The sequence below is a fragment of the Centropristis striata genome, chromosome 10 (assembly GCF_030273125.1).
Source record: "Centropristis striata isolate RG_2023a ecotype Rhode Island chromosome 10, C.striata_1.0, whole genome shotgun sequence".
NCBI lineage: Eukaryota > Metazoa > Chordata > Actinopteri > Perciformes > Serranidae > Centropristis > Centropristis striata.
Window position 1 is genome coordinate 20,843,195 of NC_081526.1, and position 24,652 is coordinate 20,867,846.

At 37.8% G+C, this 24,652-nt stretch overlaps 1 protein-coding gene across 6 annotated transcripts in view; it reads left to right on the forward strand.

Moving 5' to 3' along the window:
* lrch1 (leucine-rich repeats and calponin homology (CH) domain containing 1) overlaps positions 1 to 24,652 on the forward strand; it is a 95,264-nt gene that overhangs the window by 66,314 nt on the left and 4,298 nt on the right. For 2 of the 6 annotated variants that reach the window (XM_059343520.1, XM_059343521.1), the window contains 4 exons: positions 11,943 to 12,052; positions 13,131 to 13,268; positions 13,473 to 13,550; positions 17,967 to 22,203. In XM_059343520.1, the coding sequence (XP_059199503.1) occupies positions 11,943 to 12,052; positions 13,131 to 13,268; positions 13,473 to 13,550; positions 17,967 to 18,260 (620 nt within the window). In that variant the 3' untranslated portion in view covers positions 18,261 to 22,203. Of the gene's footprint in view, positions 1 to 11,942; positions 12,053 to 13,130; positions 13,269 to 13,472; positions 13,551 to 17,112; positions 17,925 to 17,966; positions 22,204 to 24,652 lie in introns of those variants that run through there. The other 4 variants (XM_059343522.1, XM_059343525.1, XM_059343524.1 and 1 more) reach the window with 3 other exon arrangements.

Consider the following 24,652-nt stretch of genomic DNA (forward strand, 5'->3'; position numbering starts at 1 on the left):
ATATGTTTATTGCATTTTTATATGTTATTTGCATTCTTGTCATGAGTTAAATGAAAAGATTGATATCAGTCTTATGCATGTTCAGCACGAGAAAGTCAGCTTAGTGTAGCATAAAGACTGGAAACATTAGAGGGGCACTTAATAAGGTCAGAGCTCCACTCATCTGCTCCAAGATGTAAATGGTTCTTCCTTGATCCATGCTACACGCTTCCACAAAGTTTCATGAAAATTGGGCCAGATGTTTTTCTATAATCCTGCTGACAAACCGACATTTATCTTATAACTGACATTGTGTTTGTTAATCATAAATCTTTCTTTCTTATTTTCTGTGCAAGTGTTTAGAGTTGATTGAGAAATCCTCTATGACACAGTGTGTCCACCAGAGAGCACTGACCTGTCTGATGTCACAGTTCATTTTTTTTGTACTTTCAAGTATTACTAATTGCTTCATAAGTCCAGTATCAGTTGAGTTCTAATAAGTGTGCGCGCATGTGCGTAGACGTGAGCCTGTGTATGGCAGCATGAGACACTAATCAAAGAGGAGCTTTACCACACACTACTTTCATCTCCGAGTGTGTGTGTGTGTGTGTGTGTGTGTGTGTGTGTGTGTGTGTGTGTGCTTGTGTGCGTGCGTGCGTGCGTGCGTGCGTGCGTGCGTGCGTGCGTGTGTGTGTGTGTGTGTGTGTGCGTGCGTGTGTGTGTGTGTGGATGCACATGGTAGAATTTTCACTGTGTATGTGTGACCACACTGCTGTAGTAATACACACACACACACACACACACACACACACACTCACTCACTCACCAATATGTGTGAGTGTAATGATTCTGTAAAGGAGTAAATACAGGGTGTGTGACAGAGCAGCCTGAAAGGTCTGAAATTATCTGTATTTAAGGAGATAAATTCAGTTCTAGCAACATAGAAGCTTTTCTGTGGCTTCAAAAAATAGTTTTTTGCCTTGAAATTTTGAGTTTTGAGAATTCTGAAGTTTTTGTTGTGAATGTCTTACCTGAATACACTTACTGATGAAGGCCCTGGCTGTGTAGTTCAGCATGCACTTCTTTAAAGGAATAATTCACCCTTAAAATGACAAGTTAATCACCCCTTGTTACCTTGCATACTTAAAGACAACTACAATATAATAATGTATCCAAATATTTGTTTACAAACTGTCATTCAAGTCAAGCAGCCCCCATTTACTTCCAATCAGAAAGGATTAAGTCCATTTTCAGATTCTGTATTTCAGCTATGTGAGAAAAGCTTTGTTGTTTCAATTGAATGTAACGCTGGGTGAGTAATTGATATACAAATGGTTATTTTGAGATGAAGTGTTTCTTTAAATTGGACTTGCATCTTACAAATTCTTGGGGGTTTTGGTGCACTTTGTTTTGGTGAGAATTTGGGTCTTACAGAACATGTTTTCGGTTGTTTTATTTGTAACCGTCGGCTTGTGTCGAGGTTTTAGGAAAAGCAGCGGCGGTGCATCCGGTGTGTATCAGAAATCCAGAGGCCATATTAGGATTGTTTGATGTCCCTCCAAGTGTGTGTGTGTGTGTGTCTGTGTGTCTGTGTGTCTGTGTGTGTGTGGGTGTGTGTGGCGTCTACTATTTGAATGAGTCTGGGTTTCATCTGCACATTTGTGTGTGTGTCTGTGTGTATTTTTAGTCCCTTTATTTTAAGTGTTAGATAATGGTCCCTAAAGGAGTATCCTACTTGCACTGGAACAGAGTCCAATATTTTAGATGGATCACAGCCGTCTGTGTCTGTGTGTGTGTGCTATCCCAGAGGCGAGCTGTGTTTAAGTCAGTTGCTCCATAAAAGGCTCTGACATGTTGCAGGAAGTTAGCAGCAGTGGTGAGCTGTTAAACTGTTCATACACTCACAGTAAGAACTTCTGAATGTTAACAAATCTCTCACAAACCTTCAGAGACTTTGAAACCACAGCACGTTGAATCTTGCTTTCATTTTCATCTCATGTCAGCATCTGAATCGACCACTACAACCTATGCTAATGTGCCAATGTGGAGTCCAGGATTATAGATCAATCATCATACCTTTGCATTGAGGGATAAAGATATTTAGCTTAATTTGCCTGCGATATGTTTTGACGATAGACTGTATAAATAATGGACGTAGTGACGGTGACGTCACTCATTGGTTTGTGGACTGCCCGTTTGAGGCATCGAGTTCATCGTTACACTTGTCATCATCTTGTTTTCGGTAACGGGAAGCAGATCAGATTTAGACTGTGGAGGAGCGAGAGGAATATGACACACACTACAAGCCTCTCTACACCGGCAACCTGACAGTGCGAAGCCGCTGCTAATTCATGTTAGCATTAACTGGGATGTTAATTTTGGCTAGCAAAAAACATAAACAAAATGTACGTTACAGTCCTAAGAAAAATGAACAGCGACTCCTTGGACTGTCTATTAGTCCAACCAAACACTGAACAAGACATTTTAAATTAACAAATTGTTGAAATACAGTGTGAAAGGGTCAAAGTTATGAGACCATATACCATATACAATGTTAACTTTATTGACAAGTTGCCGTGGATACGCATTGTTCTGCTTCTCCTGATGACGGCTTGCCTTGTTAGTGACCTGTCATTTAAAGGTAGCCACGCCCCAAATCATACGATTCTTTACCTTCTATTTTCTTATAAATTATTATTATTTACACTATGAACATCAAATTGTCTTGAAGAAGATTTTTTACTAGAGATTGAGACCATAGTGTTGTCCCCCAAAAAATTTCTGAGGTAGTAAATCAAGTGAGAAGTTTTCTCATTTTGTATTGAAATAAATGGACCCAAATGCTTCTGCGGCCGCCATCAGCACCGCCTGCTGGAATTTTCAGTAGAATGCAGCTTAAAGCACTTCCTGGTTTGCCCCACTGCTCAGACCTGGAGGTTGCATATGGCGTCATTTTAGTGCCAAAATCCACGCGCGTAAAAACATAATCAGCGCGCATAAAGACCACTCTCAGCACGCTCTCAGCGCGCTCGTGGTCTCTGTTTATACGCTCGTTGTCACTTTCTGCGCGCTCGCGGTCACTCTCTGCGCGCTCGCGGTCTCTGTTTACACGCTCGCGGTCACTCTCTGCGCGCTCGCGGTCTCTCTCTGTGCTTTCTCCTCACTCGACTTTGCTGAGTTTTGGCACTTTGGGGGCGGGCATTGAATGGACGGCCCCCGCAACCCCCCTCCTTTTTGATTGGTCACTTTAAACGCCTACTGTCTCAGATCAGAGCCAATCCGAGGCAGAGTAGGGCGGGTCATCATTGCGATTGGCGGGAGAATTTGATTGCGGAAATGTGGAATGCGGATCGAGAAGAGATGTCTGAGAAAAAAGAGGTAAGTTGAGGAACAGACATATATTTAAATTTAAATATATTGAACAGCTTGGGAGTAATTGTGATAGTTTACTGACTGCTACTCCACCGCAATCCAGCGACTGGACTTGCATAGTTACCACAGTTGCTATGGAAGCGGCCGCCATCTTGGGACGGGGGAAGCCGCGTCTACTATATATATATATATATATATATATATATATATATATATATATATATATATATATATATTGATATTGATATTACTATGTTGTATTGTATGTTGTATGTTATCATGGTGACTTATGATAAAGTTTGTTATCACTTCCTGAGAAGGACACACTCTCTCGGCGTTTCACCCACTTAAGTTACAAACTTATTATTATTATCTTCAGCATGCAGGGTATAAACAAAATCTCCATCTCGTCACTCAGGTGGTGTCACACTCAAAAATGTCCGTGTGAAAACCGAAGCTAAACAAGGGTTCCCAACAAAAGTTCCTATTGTTACAACTTATGTGAAACTCATAAACATACCTCCCACTAAAAAAAATCCTACTACCCCACTGGTCCCGGCATAAAATCAAATGATATCAAAATGAAATCTGAGAGATAGGCTAACTGTGTGACTTACTTGCTCAGCCATGATAGCGCCATGAAAATGTTTTTTTTTCCCTCAGGAAACTGCCAGGTCTCCTCCACTGTGATCAGACCACTATAACAGAAGGTTATGAGAATGTTATGTATTGGGTCAGCAATTTCTCGTAGCAACTTTAAACGTAGCCACTGCTGTTATAGGCTAGCACTGTATATCTGTCTGAATATTAAGGCGATAATAACAACAATCCTCACTGTTTCTAGGTGCTGGCCCAGACAGGGCATATATATATATATATATATATATATATATAGTAGACACGGCTTCCCCCGTCCCAAGATGGCGGCCGCTTCCATAGCAACTGTGGTAACTATGCAAGTCCAGTCGCTGGATTGCGGTGGAGTAGCAGTCAGTAAACTATCACAATTACTCCCAAGCTGTTCAATACATTTAAATTTAAATATATGTCTGTTCCTCAACTTACCTCTTTTTTCTCAGACATCTCTTCTCGATCCGCATTCCACATTTCCGCAATCAAATTCTCCCGCCAATCGCAATGATGACCCGCCATACTCTGCCTCGGATTGGCTCTGATCTGAGACAGTAGGCGTTTAAAGTGACCAATCAAAAAGGAGGGGGGTTGCGGGGGCCGTCCATTCAATGCCCGCCCCCAAAGTGCCAAAACTCAGCAACGTCGAGCGAAGAGAAAGCACAGAGAGGGACCGCGAGCGCGCAGAGAGTGACCGCGAGCGCGCAGAGAGTGACCGCGAGCGTGTAAACAGAGACCGCGAGCGCGCAGAAAGTGACAACGAGCGTATAAACAGAGACCACGAGCGCGCTGAGAGCGCGATGAGAGTGGTGTTTATGCGCGCTGATCATGTTTTTACGCGCGTGAATTTTGGCACTAAAATGACGCCATAGTTGCCTGGTTTTGACAAAGTCTAGTTCAGCATCAAACTATAAAGAGACACAGAAAAAGTGGTGAGCTATGGGCATTATGCTAAAAACAGCACAGCAGATCTTTATTTTCACACAAGAGGAAATTCTTTTTGCAGCAGGAAAGCATAAAAATAAACAAACATAAAAAAAACCTGACACTAATAATAATAATAATAACTTTATTTATATAGTGTTTACCAAGTGCTTTGATAGACAAAGCCAAGCGAGAGCAGAAGAAAAGGGTAAAGTAACAACAAAAGGCTCAACATGAGCAGGACAAAATCAGGCAGTAGGCAAACAAACAAGTTATATTTATCAGAAGAAATAAAATAAATAAATCACGATACACAAACACAAAAATGCAAATAAATAGGAAGAAGCAATACAGGCAATAAAACGGTAAAAATATGATAAATAAGGAGATGTCACATAAAAGCAAATCTATAAGAATGGATAGGAGTCACTAAGATAAGGTAATTGAAGAGTTCAGAATAGATAGATAGATAGATATACTTTATTTATCCCAAGCTGGGAAATTACAGAATCAAATAATGCATGTAATGTATGATAAAACAACCAAAGCTGCAACATGAACAAATGAAGATAATAACAATAATGAATAAGGGTGCTACTAATTACCTGTTGTATCTATTGGTCAATGAATCAAAATGATTAATTTTCCAGCAAAATGTAATTTAATTAAAGTTCATTTTATTTTGACACTCTGTGTATATGTTATTGTATAATGCAGCCCAAAACAAAATAGTATAGCGGGGCGGCTTGTCACTAAAATGAAAAAAAAAAGCTAAATGTCCATACACTTTAACAGAGGTTGCTGCTAAGCAATCAATCACCACGACAACATTAATGCTAATTGACCAACTGACCTAAATCTTTAATCCTTGGGACATTTATTGTGTTGAAAAAAAAAGCATCACAGGGCTGCTAGTGTCCTGTGAAGCCCTGATTGAGTTTCTTAGTGGTTGTGTGTAAGTGTGATAACATTATGACTAATGGTCTTTAATGGGTTCATGCCTCAGGGAGAGTGACATCACTAGCAACTGACACGCTGCTCCTGACCTCATTAACAGCCAATCATCACCCTCTGTGTGTGTGTGTGTGTGTGTGTGTGTCTGTGTCTGTGTGTGTGTGTGTGTAGTTAATGTAGTTAATGTGTTGTCCCTGTAAACACTTTAATATTGTAAATCACGAGTCGATTTTTGCATCATTAGGATAATCTGGTGGAACAAGGTGCTGATAAATGTTGCTGCCGTTCCTGTTCCCGGGGAGCTGAACGAAGACCCATTTTAATATATATATATTTATTTATTTATTTATTATTATTATTATTATTATTTTATTTTTTTATTTTTTTAAGTGACAAATTATAGAAAGTTCAAATATTTTGCTTAAGTAGAAACTCCATGTGCTGGTACTTAATTATTGTTATTATAACATAATGTTTCCTTTTTCTGCAACTCTGTAGATTCACCCTGCGACATTTGTCTGACAGCTTTAGTTACTTTTCAGATTACAGTTGTTTCATCCCCAGTGAAAACCTTGTAAATTGTGATTAAATCCAGTTACATAAACTCTTTGGATCAGCTGGAAAATGCATCATTACAGAGCTGAGAACAGCTGTTTTATGATGTCACGGGACAGCCATGCTACAAACACATGATGATCTTATGGAATATGATACAAAAACATCACATGTAATAGAAAAACACTGACAGGGAACATTTTGCTGCACAATGAATAGTTTCACGTTTCATACTTAAAGTACATTTTGCTAATTATATATAAAAATAATTTCCTCAGAGTAATGACTTTTTTTTGTATTAATAAAAACATGTTTATTGGTATAGTACCTTCGACAGAAATATAATTCACAAAGTGCTTCATAAGAATAATAATAAAAAACAATAAGACACATATTACACAAAGGCAATAAATACATACAAACGATGAAGCAAAGACAATAAAAACCTTAATAAAAACATGTAAATGAAGCAAAAACAGGCAAAAAAGCACCCCAAACTGAAGAAACAAGCACACAACTTCTTCCACATAGATAAAGGCCAGTTGTAACCTTAACTTTCATATTATTGAAAAGAACAGTGTAGAGAAGAAAGAGCTGGAGAATCTGTGATGTAGCTGGAGGCTTGTGGTGAAGAATTACCTCATTTGACAGGCCATGTTGGATTTTTCTTCCATGAGTCACCTACCTGTAACAGAACCTTTTCCTACAGTATCCACAGTTACAGTATGGGATATACAGTGAGCTCTGTAGACTATAAAAACTAACCCAGAGCCTGTTTTTTAAGCCTTTAATGAGTATGACTAACAGCAGTTGAGCTCTGATGCTGAAGACAGAAGTGTGAATGTGAAGCAGATTGTTTCCCTGCAGATATACAGCTTTTAATATACAAGATTAGATCAGTGCTCATATTTTATCGGGCGGTTTAACTGTAGAGTTTCTCAATCAGCTTCAGGTTTTATTTGATTATTTTATATGTTCCATATAAACACACAGACAGCCACTGCAATGCAGGGAAATATTTCTGTTTTATTGTTCTGACAAAAAACATTGAACAATGAATCTTGTTTCCAAGGTTACTGTTGAAATAAAGTTTAGAAAAGACTATTTAATTTCATTCATTTCACAGAAACAGGCTGAAGAGGTGGGAAACTTAAAAACATATCAATAAAAACCATGTTAGAACTAGTGCATGAACAGTGTAAAAGATAAACAGAGAGTATGACCTCAGCAGCATCAGCAACACTTTGCTCTGTCTTCAGAATTCAACAGAAACTCAAATATCAGAATAGAAACAAACACTGTGAGAACGTGATAATTTCTCACATGTCATATATGACATGTGGTGTTTATGTTTGTGTGTAAATCACAAACCCTTTATCCTCAGAGTAAAACCTGAACAAGTCCTGTAAGTCACCATGTTTCTCAGCTAAACTGCTTACAGACTGACCTCTGGTGGAGACTGCTGTACATTACATATAAAAAAACAGCATGAATGCCAGTTTAAAGAGACTAAAAGAGCAGCATCTTTATTTAATACTAGTTAAGCCTTTTTGACATGCCTTTACCTAAATCCTGTTGTCTCACCTACATGAGCTTCATCTCCCAATACTTGATTGGTTTGTAGACTGGCTCTCCCTGCGTTTTGTATCATTTCTCTCTAATTGAAAGTGTTGGATGTTTTTTCTTTCCCACTGATGCTTTACAAAGTCGCTGTTGTTTTTTTGTTTTTCTAGTTCTGACCACAGCTTTACAGAACTTCCTTTAATTGGCAGAGAATTTCAAACCATTTAATAAGTGCTTTCCCGCTTGAAACAAACTAGACCGTGTTTCAGTTTGATCCTGACCAAGACCAAGACCACCTGTTTTCTTCAGATGAAGGTTCCGCTTTTTGGTCCAGGCAGGTTATACACCTTTGATTTTGATCAAAGTGAAAAGGCTAAAAAAAAGTGTGGACCAAACGAAGGCAGGAGGTTCTGTCTATTTAGCTTGATGAATGTCTCTACATACTACAATACCCATGAGTCTTTGCGGTACTGCTATACAGATGAAGCCAGGCAGGTAGAAGTGCTTTGTTGTAGTTATCACATGCCACGACTCATTGGCAGTACAATAAAACACATAATCCTGTGTGCAGTTCCTCTTTAACAAACTGCAGGGTGATCATGAATGTTAATGCAAAACATCACAGTCTAGAGGGTGGACATGTGTTGTAGTTTTACTACTGACTCATTTTTCTTGTAAAAGGAGCAGGTTCCTACATTAAGCGAGCTGGGAAACATTTGTGAAATAGACAACAAAAAAAGGAGCCACACGCCCTCATGCAGGGTTTTAAAAATATCTTCCAAAACCTTTTAATACGCTGTTACAGAAGGAGACGTAGAAACAAGAGGCTGCAGGCTCAAGGTGTTCAGATGTTAGAGGGAGAGGGGGAGAGGGGGAGGGAGAGGGAGAGGGAGAGGGAGAGGGAGGGAGGAGGAGTTCAGCCGCTCGTAAAATTACTTGACCTAGAAGATAAAACTGATTGCTCTTTGTTATCTCCTCTGTCTCTGATCCCACAGTGACTTCACGTCAGTCAGGATTATCTGACAGTCAAACAAACATCGTTAATGGCTCTTTATTCTGCTGGATGCTAAAGAGGGTCACAGTTATAGAAAATGGAATGCGTCCCAAAAAAGAAACGATCTTACCTGAACCTCAGAAGATAAATAAATACCTGCAGGCGCACCACTCTCTTCCTGGTGGGTCAAAGCGCAGACCAGTTATATTTACACCGTACCCCCAGTTATAGCAGGTCTCAAGCTGTTATTAATAAAACTGTAAGGATATTAGGATTTTTAAAATAAATGTCTGCAATTTAACCTTTTTTGGGGGGGGATATATTGAATATCTGAGCATACTTTTTTTGTTTTAGATTGTCCATTGTTTAGTAAAAAGCTTGTTTTAGCTTTAGATATATGAGGATTGTTTGCTAAAGAGGCTTGCAGACTTAAAAACATTCACATCCTGCAGACTTCACAAGAGCTGAACCCACTGTAGAGACACTAGGCTCCCCCCTGTGGTCACTCAGTGGAAGTACACAGATACAAGCTGATCATTTCTCTGTGGAAGGCAGATTTATTTGCAGAAAATAGGACACAGAGGTGAATCATTCACCCCTCAGCTGTGTGTGTGTGTGTGTGTGTGTGTGTGTGTGTGTGTGTGTGTGTGTGTGTTCCCCCTACACAGTTTTTATCATTGAAATGTTCAGTGACATAATCAGAATTTCACTTTCTCTTTGAGAGTTAGACATTCAGACTTATGCCGCTGAGATAGAATATCTAATTACTTGGAGGTTTAAGAGTCATTCTTCTGGAAATCCATATATGGCAATAAGGGGAGAGTCATATAGAATTAAGTATTTGTGGCATAGTGGTTGTGAAAAGGAAAATAATGATGGACAAGAATAAAGCATATGTATTAGACTGCAGGAGGAAACATGGCATCCGTCACAGCTGTCGTGAATGTTGGGATACATTTGGAAAAGTTAATCCTAAAGAGTAATAGTGACAGCACAGAAATATGTACTTTTTAAAGTAAAATTTTAAGATGCTTTACTTTACTTGAGTATTTCCATTTCTGTAACTTTATACTTTTACTCCACTTCATTTAAAAATAAATTAAACCTCATAACATTATATTAAATAGATCAAATGAGCCCTAACAAGATAACTGTAAACTGCTGTTTACATAATTGCATCAATCATACTAATAATCCAATAATATATTTGAAATATATAAAACAATCTGAGGGGGGCCTTCCTGCAAAACGAGAACTTTTACTTTTCATACTTTAGAACATTTTGATGCTGATACTTTTGTACTTAAGTAAGGTCGTTAATGCAGGACTAAGTAAGGGATCTGCATACTTCTACAAATTTTAAATGCATTTTACTAATAAAATACTTTTACGAGTATTGTTACACTGTGACACTCATACTTGTGCTTAAATATTGTATATGGATGTTGTAATGAAGTCACCCTTTTGGCTGAATTCTTTGGACGTTTTTAGGAAGAAAAAAATATATTTGAGGAGTTTTTCTGTTTTTCTTTTTTCTATTTTTAACAAGCCCTCCTGCTCTCAGAATCATTTGACAGATGTGATAATGGTCAGTGAACGTCCTCTACATGAGCGCTCCAGCGACAAAGCCGAAAGTGCAACGAGCTGCATGAGTGCACGTGAATGTTGTGCTTACATAAGCTCTCTGCATCTTTTATGGCAGAAAGGCTTTTTCTGTGTCACCCACTGAAGTCACTGAGTGTCTGTGTGTCCACACTGTGTTACTCTGTTATTATTAGCCAGCTGCAGCTTTTTCATCTCAGCGAGGGTCGGCTGAATAATAGAAAAACTTCTCTCTGTGCAGTAAGTACAGTTAAACAGCCACATCCTCAAAACTCATGGTTTGGTTCAATCAACACTAACTGAACAATAAAAAAATTATGAAGGGGATTTATTGCAGAGCTGGTTTATTAGCCTGCATAAAAATGTGTACCTAATAAATTGGCAGCACAAGTATCTTTGTATAATCTATGGTGAGTAAAGTGATGACATTACTGTACTATAATGCCAGGCTTAACCAGCTTTACCATTCAATGAAATTACAATCAAAGTTAGCTTGATGTCATTATTATATTAACATTATTTATTTTAATTATTATTTATTTTGTTTTTTTTATTATTATATTATCTTCATTATTAATATAACTTTATCTTCATGATAGTGTAAAGGTCCTCTAAATGCACCATCTGTTCAGACCTTGATTTATTTTCTTTTTTTCGTGGCGGATAAGAAAAAATGGCTAAAAGCTTCAGTGTGTTTTATTTAATCAGCCATAAGAACACTAAAGAGTACTCACGTTATAAATAAACTTTACAAAAATTTACTGAATAGGGAGATCCAGTCTACACTTTGCCTTGTGTCAATTCGTAAACTTAGAAACTGAACACAAATCGTTGCCATTACTCTCATAATATACAGTGCTCAACAAATTTATTAGACCACCTGTCCATAAAAAATGAAAAAACATAAATACTTTATAAATCTTCAAAAGCTTGTTTTAAACTAAAAGGTTAGTGTTATTTATTTGTCAAATAACAAACTGAATTCACCTTTTAATAGCCTCTGAGAAGTCAGAAATGAACCAAGCAGACTTGGACTGCCTCAATCAGATAAAAAAACATGGGATTTGCTCGTCGTCTCTGCCCAGGTGGTTTTCTCTCTCTCTCTCTCTCTCTCTCTCTCTCTCTCTCTCTCTCTCTCTCTCTCTCTCTCTCTCTCTCTCTCTCTCTCTCTCTCTCTCTCTCTCTCTCTCTCTCTCTCTCTCTCTCTCTCTCTCTCTCTCTCTCTCTCTCTCTCTCTCTCTCTCTCTCTGTGTGTGTGTCTCGGTCTAACCTACTGTCTTCTTCTTCTTCTTGTACTTCTACTTCTTCTTCTTCTTCTTCTTCTTCTTCTTCTTCTTCTTCTTCTTCTACTTCTCCTTCTTCGCTGCAGTGTTCCTGCGGAGCCACAAGAGTCTGGAGTCAGTCGATCCTCAGTTCACCATGAGGAGGAAGATGGAGCAGCTGCGAGAGGAACTGGAGCTCACAGAACAACTGCGAGATGTGAGACACTGTTTACTCATCATCAGCGTCTGTGATTAACACATCACACACACTTCACTTTGTATTTCTGTCCATAAGTTATGTAAAACTATCTTAAAGAGAAACTGTTTTAAACATCAACTGTGTCCCAATTCAATACTACACACCATTTTATTTGTGTGTTCATTACATAGACTATATGGTTCACTACTGATGGTGGTGGAAGAAGTTCTCTTTACTCAAAGTAGCATTATTAAAGTGTAGAAATACTTTGTAACAGTCCTGCATTAAAAACGTTATTAAAATACTAGTGCAAAGATAATAATAACAATATACTTGTTGTTAAAAAAGCTGTTCCAAAAGCAGGAGTCAGTAAAGACTTCATCTTTTGGTGCAGCCATTAGACTGATAAAATATATTATTTGATTATACATGTTGATGCATGTGTTCATTACTTTTATATTACAACTGATAAATATGGAACTTTCCTGCTGACTTAATCCATCATAATTAATAGTGATATTTTGTATTTGTGACGTAACCAACTACAGCTGTTAAACAAATGTCGTCCAGTAGAAGTAAAGATATTGAATTAAATAAAAATACTCAAGTGCATTTTTATGGTACTTGTACTTTACTTACTCAGTATTCAGAATAAAAAACAAGTTATCTGTCCCACAATTAAATGCTCGAAGTTAAAGCCCTCAGGTCTCACCTTTCTTTATGTGCATCAGTGCAAGTTGCAGAATTTTCATCTGCACTAGGTGCCTCCCTCTTCAGCCATTTAAATATAAATATTTATTTTTATTCCTTCCAGTTCTAGATCCACCAAATATAACAAATTGAAACAAAAAGTTATTTTTGTTGAAAACGTAGTCTCTAGAATTTGACGTACGCTCAGCCAAAATGGTGTCACAACAGGGCAACACCAGAATATATGATAGTGAATCGCCTCTTTGCTTCCACAACATCTCCAACATTCTGTCTGATTGGAATATGATCTCCTTTGATTTGGAGTGCAGAAATAGCAAATGAGATTTTACCATGAATATTCTCTCCAAAGTGGAGCTTCAGATTTTAACTCTCTGTTCCTCCTCAGAGCATCGAGAGCAGACTGAAGGTCAACCTCCCTGAAGACCTCGGCTCATCTCTGATGGACGGCGTCGTTCTCTGCCACCTGGCCAATCACATTCGCCCGCGCTCTGTCGGCAGCATCCACGTCCCCTCGCCGGCGGTGGTACGTCTCAGTGCTGACCTTTGACCCCAGAGATGAATATTCATGATACTCCCCTGAGGATGAAATATAGCTGTCCAGAGCTTTTGCTTTTATTTCTGTTACATTTTAAACGTGTCAAGTTGAGCAGGAAAGAGGATTTTAATCGTAGTTTAGAGAATGATTTCTTGTGTATGAATGCGTCTTTGTGTTACTTTGTGCTTCCAGCCGAAACTCAGCATGGCCAAGTGTCGGAGAAATGTGGAGAACTTCCTGGATGCCTGCAGAAAGATCGGCGTTCCAGAGGTAGGAAGTTTCTACAGTAACTACACCCGTCCTGTTAGTGCTCCGACTGCAGTACGCTGCTCTCTGAACTGGGGGTCGTTCTCAAGTTTCTGCTCAGTTCTTCCAAAAAACCTGCTTCAACTAAATATTATGACTTCAGAGTATTTCTGCAGACATTGTTTCAGCTTTTCCATCCTAAAGTGTCATTATTATTATCGAATTGCTGCAGATTGAATTGTTGCATCAATTTTTGCTGAAGCCAAAGTGATTCGATCATTTCTTGTAGAGCAGAGGTTTACAAACTGACAGCTGAAAGGAAACACACAGGTGCATTTCATTTTTTCATAAAAATCTTTTAAATTAGTTTTCTTATTTTACACAACAACAATAACAACAAAAGTATTACAAACAACCAGTAAAAGTATTTACAACTAATACAAAATAAAACAAACAATACAGCTCACTTTGACAGAAACGGGAGGGTCATAGGAGACAATTCGCTTTACAACCAGATTACGGGTCACAAAAGTCCAGATTCAAGAGAGTCCTTATCCAAGAATGGAGGAAGAGTCAGGTCCAAGATAGTCCAAATAGGGCCGATATACAGTCATGGAAAAAATTATTAGACCACCATTGTTTGTTGTTTGGACAAATATAATGACTTTAATTGAAGAGCTGATATCTAGCCTTGTCTCTTGATAATGATTTTGGTTACTATCAAGAAACCATGGAAGATGTCTAGATATGAGCTCTTAAATTAAACTCTTATGAGCTATTTGTGTTGTTATCATTATATTTGTCCAAACAAATGTACCTTTAGTTGTACCAGGCATTAAAATGAACAAGCAATTGAAGAAAACAGGGGTCTAACAATTTTTCCCATGACTGTATATACCAATATATAGCCACTCTTATACCACCTTACACCAACCTTTAACGTAAAGGGGCCTTATCACGAATCCCCCATAACAATATTTTTCTTAGCAGCAAAAGCCAGGATGTGATATAATATTTCTCGCTACAGTGGTTAATAGGTGCCTGGAAATGAAGATACTTTAAAACCCTTTCACCATGTCTTAACAGCAAGCGAGCATCCGACTATTGCATCAGGTTCCATAACATCAGACGTTTCTGTCCACACTGAATACATTAAATATGCAATTCTACGTCTCGTACAAACCAAAAATCCGACTGGAGATATAACCACTTAAAAGATGCTAGAGAACTTGCTATCTTCCTGTGTTTGTACTTATCTATCACAAATAAACATGCATTAATGTACTTAGAAATCACAGAAAAAGGACACAATCTAACATTTTCTTCTGTATTTAAATAATCCATGTAGCAAACTGCAAGCCTGCAAATAAAGGGTTAAAAAAAATGGGGCCTTGTTGTAGCCTGTAACTTACTTAATCCATAGCAACATTATATATCAAAGCATCATGGGAAATGGGAGCAGCATGTGTCCTGATTTCGTGCAACACTTTGAAAACCCCTGCTGTGGAGGATTGATGTACTGAATGAAAAGCTTATGATTGATAAGGCAATGCAACAAATCGGCTCAAAACTGCTCTGAACCCAGTATGTTGTTTATTTATAACCAGTAGAACTTATAAAACAAACTCACTGCTCCAAGGACTTGAACCAGCAGCCTCAGGCCTGAAAACACCCCCACTTCAGCAGAGAAACTCCCTGTAATCCAGCTGCTCCTCTGCATCATCAACATGCTTTGATGAGATATACATAAGATTAAAAAGAACTGTGAGCGTGTCCTGCAAAACAAAGTCTTCAGTCTCTTGAACATTATCTGAGGGGAAAAAATAACAGTAATTACAATGCAATGCTTACAGTTACATTATCTCATGATTTATATCTGTGAGTGAGGTGAAAAGTGAAACTGAGGATTGTTGCAGGACACTGATGACCACTCTAAACTGTAAACCAGATCTGGGAGGAAGCTGGTGATTCCTTCAAGTTTTCAACAGCAGATATTCTCAACCATTTGTCATACAATTCTCCTGGAACCCCAAAAAAGACACTAAATAGACTAATTTACAGGACATTTGAAATGAAAAAGAAAGTTAAATAAACGTCTGCTGCTACTCAAACGATGTTTCTATCTCTGGATTCACTCAGCGCTCCCCCAGGACTGATTTAACTTTCCGACCTGCCTCCTTTTTGTTCTCATCGCTTTTTAACGGGGTTGTTAATGTCGACATTTAACGCTGAATTATCGCCGCTGTCATCGCTGCCTGGGGCTTCCAGCTTCCTCCATCATGATGGAGTCTGATTGAAAAATCTGACTCTGAGCTGCTGTGTGTGTGTGTGTGTGTGTGTGTGTGTGTGTGTGTGTGTGTGTGTGTGTGTGTGTGTGTGTGTGTGTGTGTGTGTGTGTGTGTGTGTGTGTGTGTGTGTGTGTGTGTGTGTGTGTGTGCACACTTAAAACTGCACGAAGTTAAGATTAAACTTTTTCTGGAAATTGGATCTGCAGAGTGACTCAGTGCAGGTGTTGTAGCTGAACAAATGTTCAAATTCCATCCAGTTACTATTTATATTGTATGAGTGGTGCATCCTGGGAGATTGAGGTGCAGAAAGAAAACTAAATGTAGTCTTTAGTGAAAAGGTGAACATTTGGAGAAATCTGGTAAATCTCTCTCTGTCCAAGTCCTCAGATTGATTATATATATCGACTTTTTCAGTCAGGATCATTTGGTACTTTTGTCTTTTTTCTGTGTTTCATTTGTGTTAATGCGTTTCCTTTTTTATTCATTTGTTTGTTTATTTTGTATTTTTGCATTTACAAAAGATTGGTCTTGTCTTTGAGGGGAAAAAAACCCTATTATTTTCTTTATCTCTTCCTGTTTTGAGCTGCCTGGTTGACCTTTGACCTCCATCTCTGCTGCTGCTGCTGCTGCTGCTGCTGCTGCTGCTGCTTGCTGACTGTCTCCTGCGTCTGTGCCGGCTCTCTGCAGCCTCAATGCTTTTACTGACAACGCTAACACGCTGAAAGCTTCTCCGAGCTAACGTGCTAACAGTAATAGTAGCTTCTGTGCTCACGTGCTGCACCGGCTCTCCCATCAGCCCCTTCACTCCTCACGCTTACTGGGAGCGAGGAGAGAGGTCAGGACTTCTCCCTTCCTCTCAGTAAGCGTCCCTGCTCATTGCCTGCTCCGCCTCACCCCACCTGCTCACTCTCCAGTCTGTGACCTTTGACCTCTGTGTCCATTGGTTAACCTCCTGCCTTTTCTTTCTCTTTTTTACTTTCCGGCTGGATCGCACCACGTCTTCCTCCTCCGCCTCCTCTTCCTCCTCCTCCCCCTTCCTTCTCTTCTTCTCTTCTTGGACAACGCTCCCTCTTTCCACATTTCATATTTTTGTTCTCATTTCAAACACATTTTGAACTTTTTGATTTTGGTTTGATGGCTTCTCTCTGGCCTTTTATTTTGTTTTCCTTTTTTGTTTCCTTAATTGTATCTTTCCCTGTTGCTTCCATCTCACTATCTTCTTCTTTATACATATTATGATTCTTCTTCACCATGAAAACTCTCTTCGACCTTCTTCCGTCTTTCTTTCCTCTTTGGAGAATATTTCATCCATTCTTCTCCTTTTTTCCTCCTCACTCTTTGTAAACATTTGACCTCCTCTATCTTCCGCTGGAACATCTCTTTAAACTTTTTAAACTCTTTGTCTCCAACTTTCTTTCTCTTTTTTACTTTCCGGCATGATCACACCACATCCTCCTCTCTTCTTCTCCTCCTTGTCGACTTCTTTCATATATTTTGTTTTGAAACTGCATTTAAACATTTCTCTCTGAGGGATCCACTTCATTACGTTGCTCTCTGCCTCTTTTTTTGCTCCTATACCTTCTCTGTTTATTTCTTTCCTTTCTTCCTTAATTGCATTTTCCCCCATTTTTTACATCTCAACATCTCCATCTTCTGTTTCTTCTTCCCCTGTAAACACATCTGAATCTTTCCTCTTCCTCATGGTTTTTTCTTCTTCTTTGGGGAATATTTCATCTATTCTTTTCCTTTTTTCCTCCTCCTCTCTCTCTCTCTCTCTCTCTCTCTCTCTCTGTCTCTGTCTCTGTCTCTCTCTCTGTCTCTTTGTCTCTCTCTGTCTCTCTCTCTCTCTCGCTGAAACTTTTCTTTAAACCTTTTTAATCCAACTTTTCCCCCTCCTTTTACTCATCCCTTTGTTTCTTTCTCCCATCTTTATTCCATCTTCATATCCTATTTTTCCCATCTCCTTCCTTTATCTCCTTCATCTCTTTGTCCTATATTCTCCCTTTCCCTCGCCCTCTTTTTTTCCTGTTCCCTGGCTCTTTCCCTTGTTTCCTCTCCTCCCTCTGACCACCTTCTGCCCTTCCCCGTCTTCCTCCTCCTTCCTTCCCTTCCTTCATTTATCCCCCCCCCATCTTACTCACGGGGGCGTCAGTCTTCCCTGTGTTCGCCCTATGACATCATCCAGTGCCGCCTGCAGCTGGTTCGTGCTACAGTCCAGGCACTGGTTGCCTTTGATACGACCTCTCCGGACAGGAAACGGGAAGAGGCGATCTCAGCTCCAAGCCCCGCCTCCTCCGGGGTGTCAGATACTCGCTCGTTGGTGTCCGTCACCACTCAAACCCCGCCTCCTGCCTGGCAAATCTGGGACCTTATTGGCTCGAGTCTGCTTCACGTCCTCTGCCTGGTTCTGCTGTTCGTGGCCTATAGCTGGAGCGAGCTCACGTAACCGTGACAGCAGCCTTCTGTCAGTCACCTGCCAGCCCCGCCCTCTTTCTGCCCGGGCTACTCCTCCTTTTCTTTGCTGCATTTATGTCACACAGGAAAAGTCATGCTCCAAAATTAACCTGAAATGTTCATAGACATTTTTTTTCTTATGTTTCTCAATATTTCTGCCTGGTTTTCTTCAAAACATCCAGCTCCTTAGATAAAAGAAAAGATAAACGTTTTCCGTGGAAGGACAACTATATAGCATCAGATTAGTGAGGCCGTGGTCAATTATAGATCCCATTTTAAAGAGAGATTAGGTTTATTTTATCGGTGAGTTGTAAACTACAGCTTCAGAAGTATTATTTTTATGTTTTGTGTTTCTGAGCGGAAGCTCTGGTTGATGGATTTATAAAACGAGTTTTATTTAAGATTAATTAAAAAGAAGGAAGGAAAGAAAGAAAGGAAGAAAGAAAGAAAGAAAGAAGATGTATTTTTATAAGAAGAGATTATTATTATAAAAACACATTCAAACATTTTATTGATATCAGTCATTATTCTGCTTATTGGTCCGATTCTTTATCAGTTTCTTCATTAATTCCTGATTAATTTCTCTGTGTGAAAAAAATTTGAGTCTGAACACTGTGTAGATACAATGAGAGAATATTTTAATGTAAAAAAAAAAAGCAGTGGCACAAATCATAAGTGCCGTTCTCATCTATTTTCTTCTAAATGGGACCATTATTTATATGTTAACATCATATTTTCTAAAAGAAGATGTTTTACTAGCAATTGAGACCATAGTGTAGCCACAAGAATTTTTTCTGAGGTAATAAATCAAGTGAGAAGTTGACTCATTTTGTACTGAGATAGATAGGACCGGAGTGCTTCCCTGCTGGAGGTTTGAAAGACTGCAGTCTGAAGGCACTTACTGGGCTTGCTTAACTGCTCAGACTGGGAGGTTGGCACCTGGTTCGGAGGATTGCGATTCCAATGGATTGGACAAATACTATCCACTTCTTGATTCCTTGGACTCACAACACATGACTGATAACAGCTCCACTCCACTCTTCACTCAGACAGAAAGACTGACAGTAGCTTTTCTTTGACATCAATTTGAACATGTAGTTACTATTAAAATTAAAATTTGTGTTAAACAAAAAACTAAAGCAAACACCATTCAAAAAACTACTTCCATGACAGTTTAATGATCCCATATGGGATTAATAAAAAGTATATAATCTTTAAACCACCACGTGACATGAATGCAGCATCAGCATGAGCCTCTCTCCTCTCCTTCTCCTCCCTGATTGATTTTCTCTTCTTGTCGTCCAATTTTTTGAGGGAAAAATCAGCTCAAAAACGTTTTTTTGTGTCTTTGCAATAAATTGAGCCCGAACCTCTCAACCGAAGGCGGACGTGTGGAGCAGCAGGTCACAGTCTCTGAGGTTTTCTCACCATGCTGTGCAGCAGGATAATCAGAGAGTTTTGTAGGAACCAAAACAAAAATGAAACATTGTGCCAGTTTTCACATCTTCTCCTTGACAAAACAAGTTCAGTTGTATTGACATTTTAATGTATTTATAGATGAATAATGTGCTGAGTGTGCAAAAATAATAGAACATTTAGCAGCCTGGTGAAATTTCAAATTTCCCAGCAGCCATTTGGCACCATCATGGAGGTCTGGTCTAGTCTGTAGCTGCAGGATTTATTTTTCTTTTTAGTTATTTGAATTATGGACTGGTTGTTGATCGTGTAGTTATTCTCTAAATAAAAATAAATGTTCTTAAATGCCCTTTTCATCTCAAGAAAACATTGTGTTTACATGCACATGACTGTTAAATCTGCTTCTTCCCAACCGAACCACATTACTTATATATGAACACATGCAAATACCATTCCAATAAACCAACACTGATTTTATAAAATGGAAATAAATACATATAAAAGAGAGCCATAGATGAATTTACTTTACTTTACTTAAAATGTCGCAGTAAAACTTTTTTTCTGGCCAGTCGGAACCAGAAAACACAGCAAAGCTTATCTTGGTGATTTATTCCATTTATTGTAATAAAAAATAATATTTAAAGGGTTCATTAATTGATCAAATGTAACATAAATTAATATTTGTTTTCATTTGTTTCTACATTTAATTAACCTACTTTCCTATTTAATTTTCATTTTTTATTTAATTTTAATTATTAAGTATTTTTAAATGTATTTGTACATTATTTTACCTTTGCATTTCCTTATTTTCATTTCCCTGAACTTAATTATTCCTGTATCATTTTCTTTATGCAATTCCTTGTTTTTCTTCTTCATGGTGTCAAAATAAAATAAATAAAGGGGAAATTAAATCAACACATCAAATTAACACAGAAATATCAATTAATGTCACATTTTATTATCTAGTTAGTCTGTTGAAAGCCTATTATTATTATTTTTGGTCCATTTAATGGCGTTTTTCTTGTCTCATCCTTTATGATTTATTTAATTATTTACTTGTTTATTTATTCATTCATGATTTCATGAGGATATTTCAAGGATCAGAAATAGAAAAATGTCCACACAGTTATTGTGAGAACACAGAATAAAATCAGACCTCCAACATGGACTCCAAACGGTTCAGCTGCAGCTTCTCCCCTCGTGTTTCTCTTCACTCCACAGATATGTGTTTAATATGAATAAAAGGTGACGACCTGCACATTTAACACAAGGCAGTTGATGACTTGAAGTTGTATTTTTATAGTTGTTCCCATATTTCAGAATAACTTGCCTGCATAAAAAGCACATGATCCCTGAACGGTTCAGAGCTGCACAAAGACGATGTGTGTGATTATAAAGTGATGAGGAGCAAACGGAAGCCATGTTATAATAATTATTCATGATTTGAATTGTGTTATTTTTGGTGTTAATTTGAATACAAATTGTTATTTGAGTATCGAAAAATGTGATTTTATTGATTTATTATCTATTTATCCTCCTTTTCATTTCAAACTGTATCCTGATATGCAATGTGACTGTTTTTGGAAACCTTTGAAGGGCTATAGACACTAGATGAGTTTATGAAGTTAGATATATATTAAGCCGTTTGACAGGTAGGGGAGTAGATTATTGCTCTGTTTGTAATGTTGACAGGAATTTAAAACTGAGAAATGTGGATGTTTGCAGCTTCCCACTCCAGTGTTAAAAACAACACCATAATTTTGCAGTTTAAGTAGCAGATTGTTGGATTAATTCACAGAAACTGAATAAATGCAAACGTTTTCACTGGCCTTTAATCTGTGCATGAACAGAAATGCCTTGTATTTATCACACAACACTGAAGTGTTGGATCGTTATATGTTAATTTCTCTTATTACGAATGGGATTATTTGAGTTTTTCATATTCTGTGAATTAATTCTGGCTGTAAATTTCTGTTGTTCTGTTGTGCAGCTGTTTGTTTTTTAACTGTGTGCTGATGTGAATGGATTCATGTATGAGGAGGATTATTTTTATGACTTGTGTATGATATTTGACTGTTAAAAGACTGAGGTAATAAATGCAGTTTAGGGATGTCGTCTATTCGATGGAGTCATTGTTTAACTTTAGAAGAAACAGTCCAGCAGACAAACTCACAACTTGTTACATTTCAGTTTTTCTACAGTTTTAACAGTAAGAACATGATAATGTGTGAGCTTTAAAGGTGATGGAAAAATAGATTTATTTTATTTTATTTTTTTATTTTTTGACAGACCACCCTGTCTTAATTATATCAGATGGTTGGATGGGCTATAGTGCTTTAGAGTATAATAATACTGCAATATAGTAATAGATAGTATAGTAAAAGAGGATTTTTTTGTTTGTTTGTTTTACTTTTTTTGTCTTTTGTTTGTTTGTTTAATTGACTTTCTATAGAAAACACAAAATGTTTTTTTCCCTTATTGTGGTTATATAAAATATATTTATGGTGTTGTAGATTTCTGCTTGACGCCCTGTTTTTGAACGACTTAATGTCAACAAATGTGGATTCAATCAGAATATTTTCATAGATTAAAAAGATTGTGAATTTTGGAAATAATTACATTTATTTCAATTTTTTTTTTTTTATCCTAATTTTGACCTTTGGACTTTGCAGCAGAGTTTATGGCAATATTTGGATTACACAAATTTGAAACAATCATATGCAGCCACCACTGGAATCTAATTCTGCAAATCATATATACTAATAATGTTACTGTAGCGTACTCTTTATCTGCAGCAGAAATACTTTAGTTAAAAAAAACTCTAGTTAAACTACGAAAGATACATACAAACATTAAAAAAATGTTGCTTTAGAATTTGATGTCGGCATTATAAAGGATGTTTCAGACAATTCGATACAGTCCAATACAGTATGTAACTAGGACTGCAAGCAGTACTGAACGGACCCTCGCAGCACACGCGTGTCGGGGCATGCTGCCGTTGGGGTGTGTGCGTTACAGGGGCCAGTCTATACCACCCCTATGAATTTCATTGCAAGTGTTATAGTGTGGCCACGGTACCAAATATGAAATTAGACTGCCACCACAGTGCCACCTAGGGGCCAATCAATAAAACCTTAAAGGGTTATCCTCAGGAGGGCATTGACAATAATTGTACCAAGTTTTGTATAATAATGCACAAACTCTCCCTTTAATCCTCATACAGTGTCTGAAGGAGGACTCTTAACTGATATGTATAAGTTAGAAGAGGCAGGTAGCAATGGTGGAAAGTAACTATGTACATTTACTCAAGTACTGGACTCTTCCACCACTGTCCTTTTTACTTCTTTCTTTCATTTTTATTTTTTTATTTTATATTTATTTTTTTCAGCGGCCCCGCTGCGCAATGGGCATGCGCGGCCCCTCAGAAAAAATAAAAATATATATATATAATTTTTTTTTAAATAAATAAAAAATAAAATGAAATGAAATGAAATAAAATAAATAAAAAAGTAAAGAAGTAAAAAGGACAGTGGTGGAAGAAGTATTCAGATCCTTTACTTCAGTAACAGTACTAATACCACACTGTGAAATGACTCCACTCCGCTCATTTTAACTACCTAACAAACTTTTAAGTGGTTTAATTTATAAAAATGGGTAATAATTTTAAATGTATCATGTTTTTCATTTTAAATCTTGACCTGAAAAGTAATTAAAGCTGTCAGCTAAATGTAGAGGAGTAAAAAGTACAATATTTGCCTCAAAATGTAGTGGAGTAGAAGTATAAAGTACCTTCAGACACTGTATGAGGATTAAAGGGATAGTGTGTGCATTAGTGTACAAAACTTGGTGCAATTATTGTCAATGCCCTCCTGAGGATAACCCTTTAAGGTTTTATTGATCGGCCCCTAGGTGGCACTGTGGTGGCAGTCTAATTTCATATTTGGTACCGTGGCCACACTATAACACTTAAGGCGATGTAACAGCAACGTCTCTTTGAAAAATAAAAACTCAGTCAACCAAATAGTAAAGTGGTCTAGCAGACTGATTGGTGAGCCACAGCTCAACGTGGAGACCTTGTACACAAAACAATTACAGTGCATTACTGGTTCAATTTTAAATGACAATTCCCATCTATTGCACACAGAGTTTCAGCTCCTCCCCTCTGGGCGTAGGTTTACAATCCCTAGGTGTAGAACAAAAAGACACAAAAACAGTTTTGTCCCTGCTGTGCTTTGCACAGGTGTTTATTTATTGTTGCTTTTATGTATGTATTTACTATTTCTATATATACATTTTAACCTTTATCTACGTTTTTACAGCCTAAACAAGTTTTATTTTATTTTGCTGTTTTATTTTGTTTATTTTTCTGTCTTCTTTTTTTTTTTTGCTATTCGTATTTTAGTTCACATCAATATCTAAGTATAGTCTGGACCTGTAAGAACTTTTAATAATTTTTTTATTTAACTTGCCATTTCTTAACTCCCACTGTCTTAAGTTGAATGATGTGTGATATGTGCCTCTTTTGTGTGTGTGTATGAGGACTCTATACTGCAAACAAAACCTACCTCTGGGTACAAATAAAGTAAATAACATAGATAAAAAGATTTTAAAAAACATGATAATGATAATGAATTTCATTGCCCTAAGTCTTATGGTCTGGTCACAGTGCCAAATATTAAATTAGACTGCCACCAGAGCGCCACCTAGGGGCAGATCAATAAAACCTTCAAGGGTTATCCTCAGGACCAGGACCAGGCTTTGCCCCGAGCACTGGTCCCTACAGCTATTGCTGTATGGGACCAGTGCTTGGTGCGATTGCCCCGTGGCCCTAATAATAAATAATCATTCGAAATACAATAGGGACCTCGCAGGTCGTTGCCTGCTCAGCACTATACTACTATATGGTACTATATAAAAGTGACTGACGTAGGATAATCTGAGAAATTTTGAAAAGTTTGCACCAGAAAA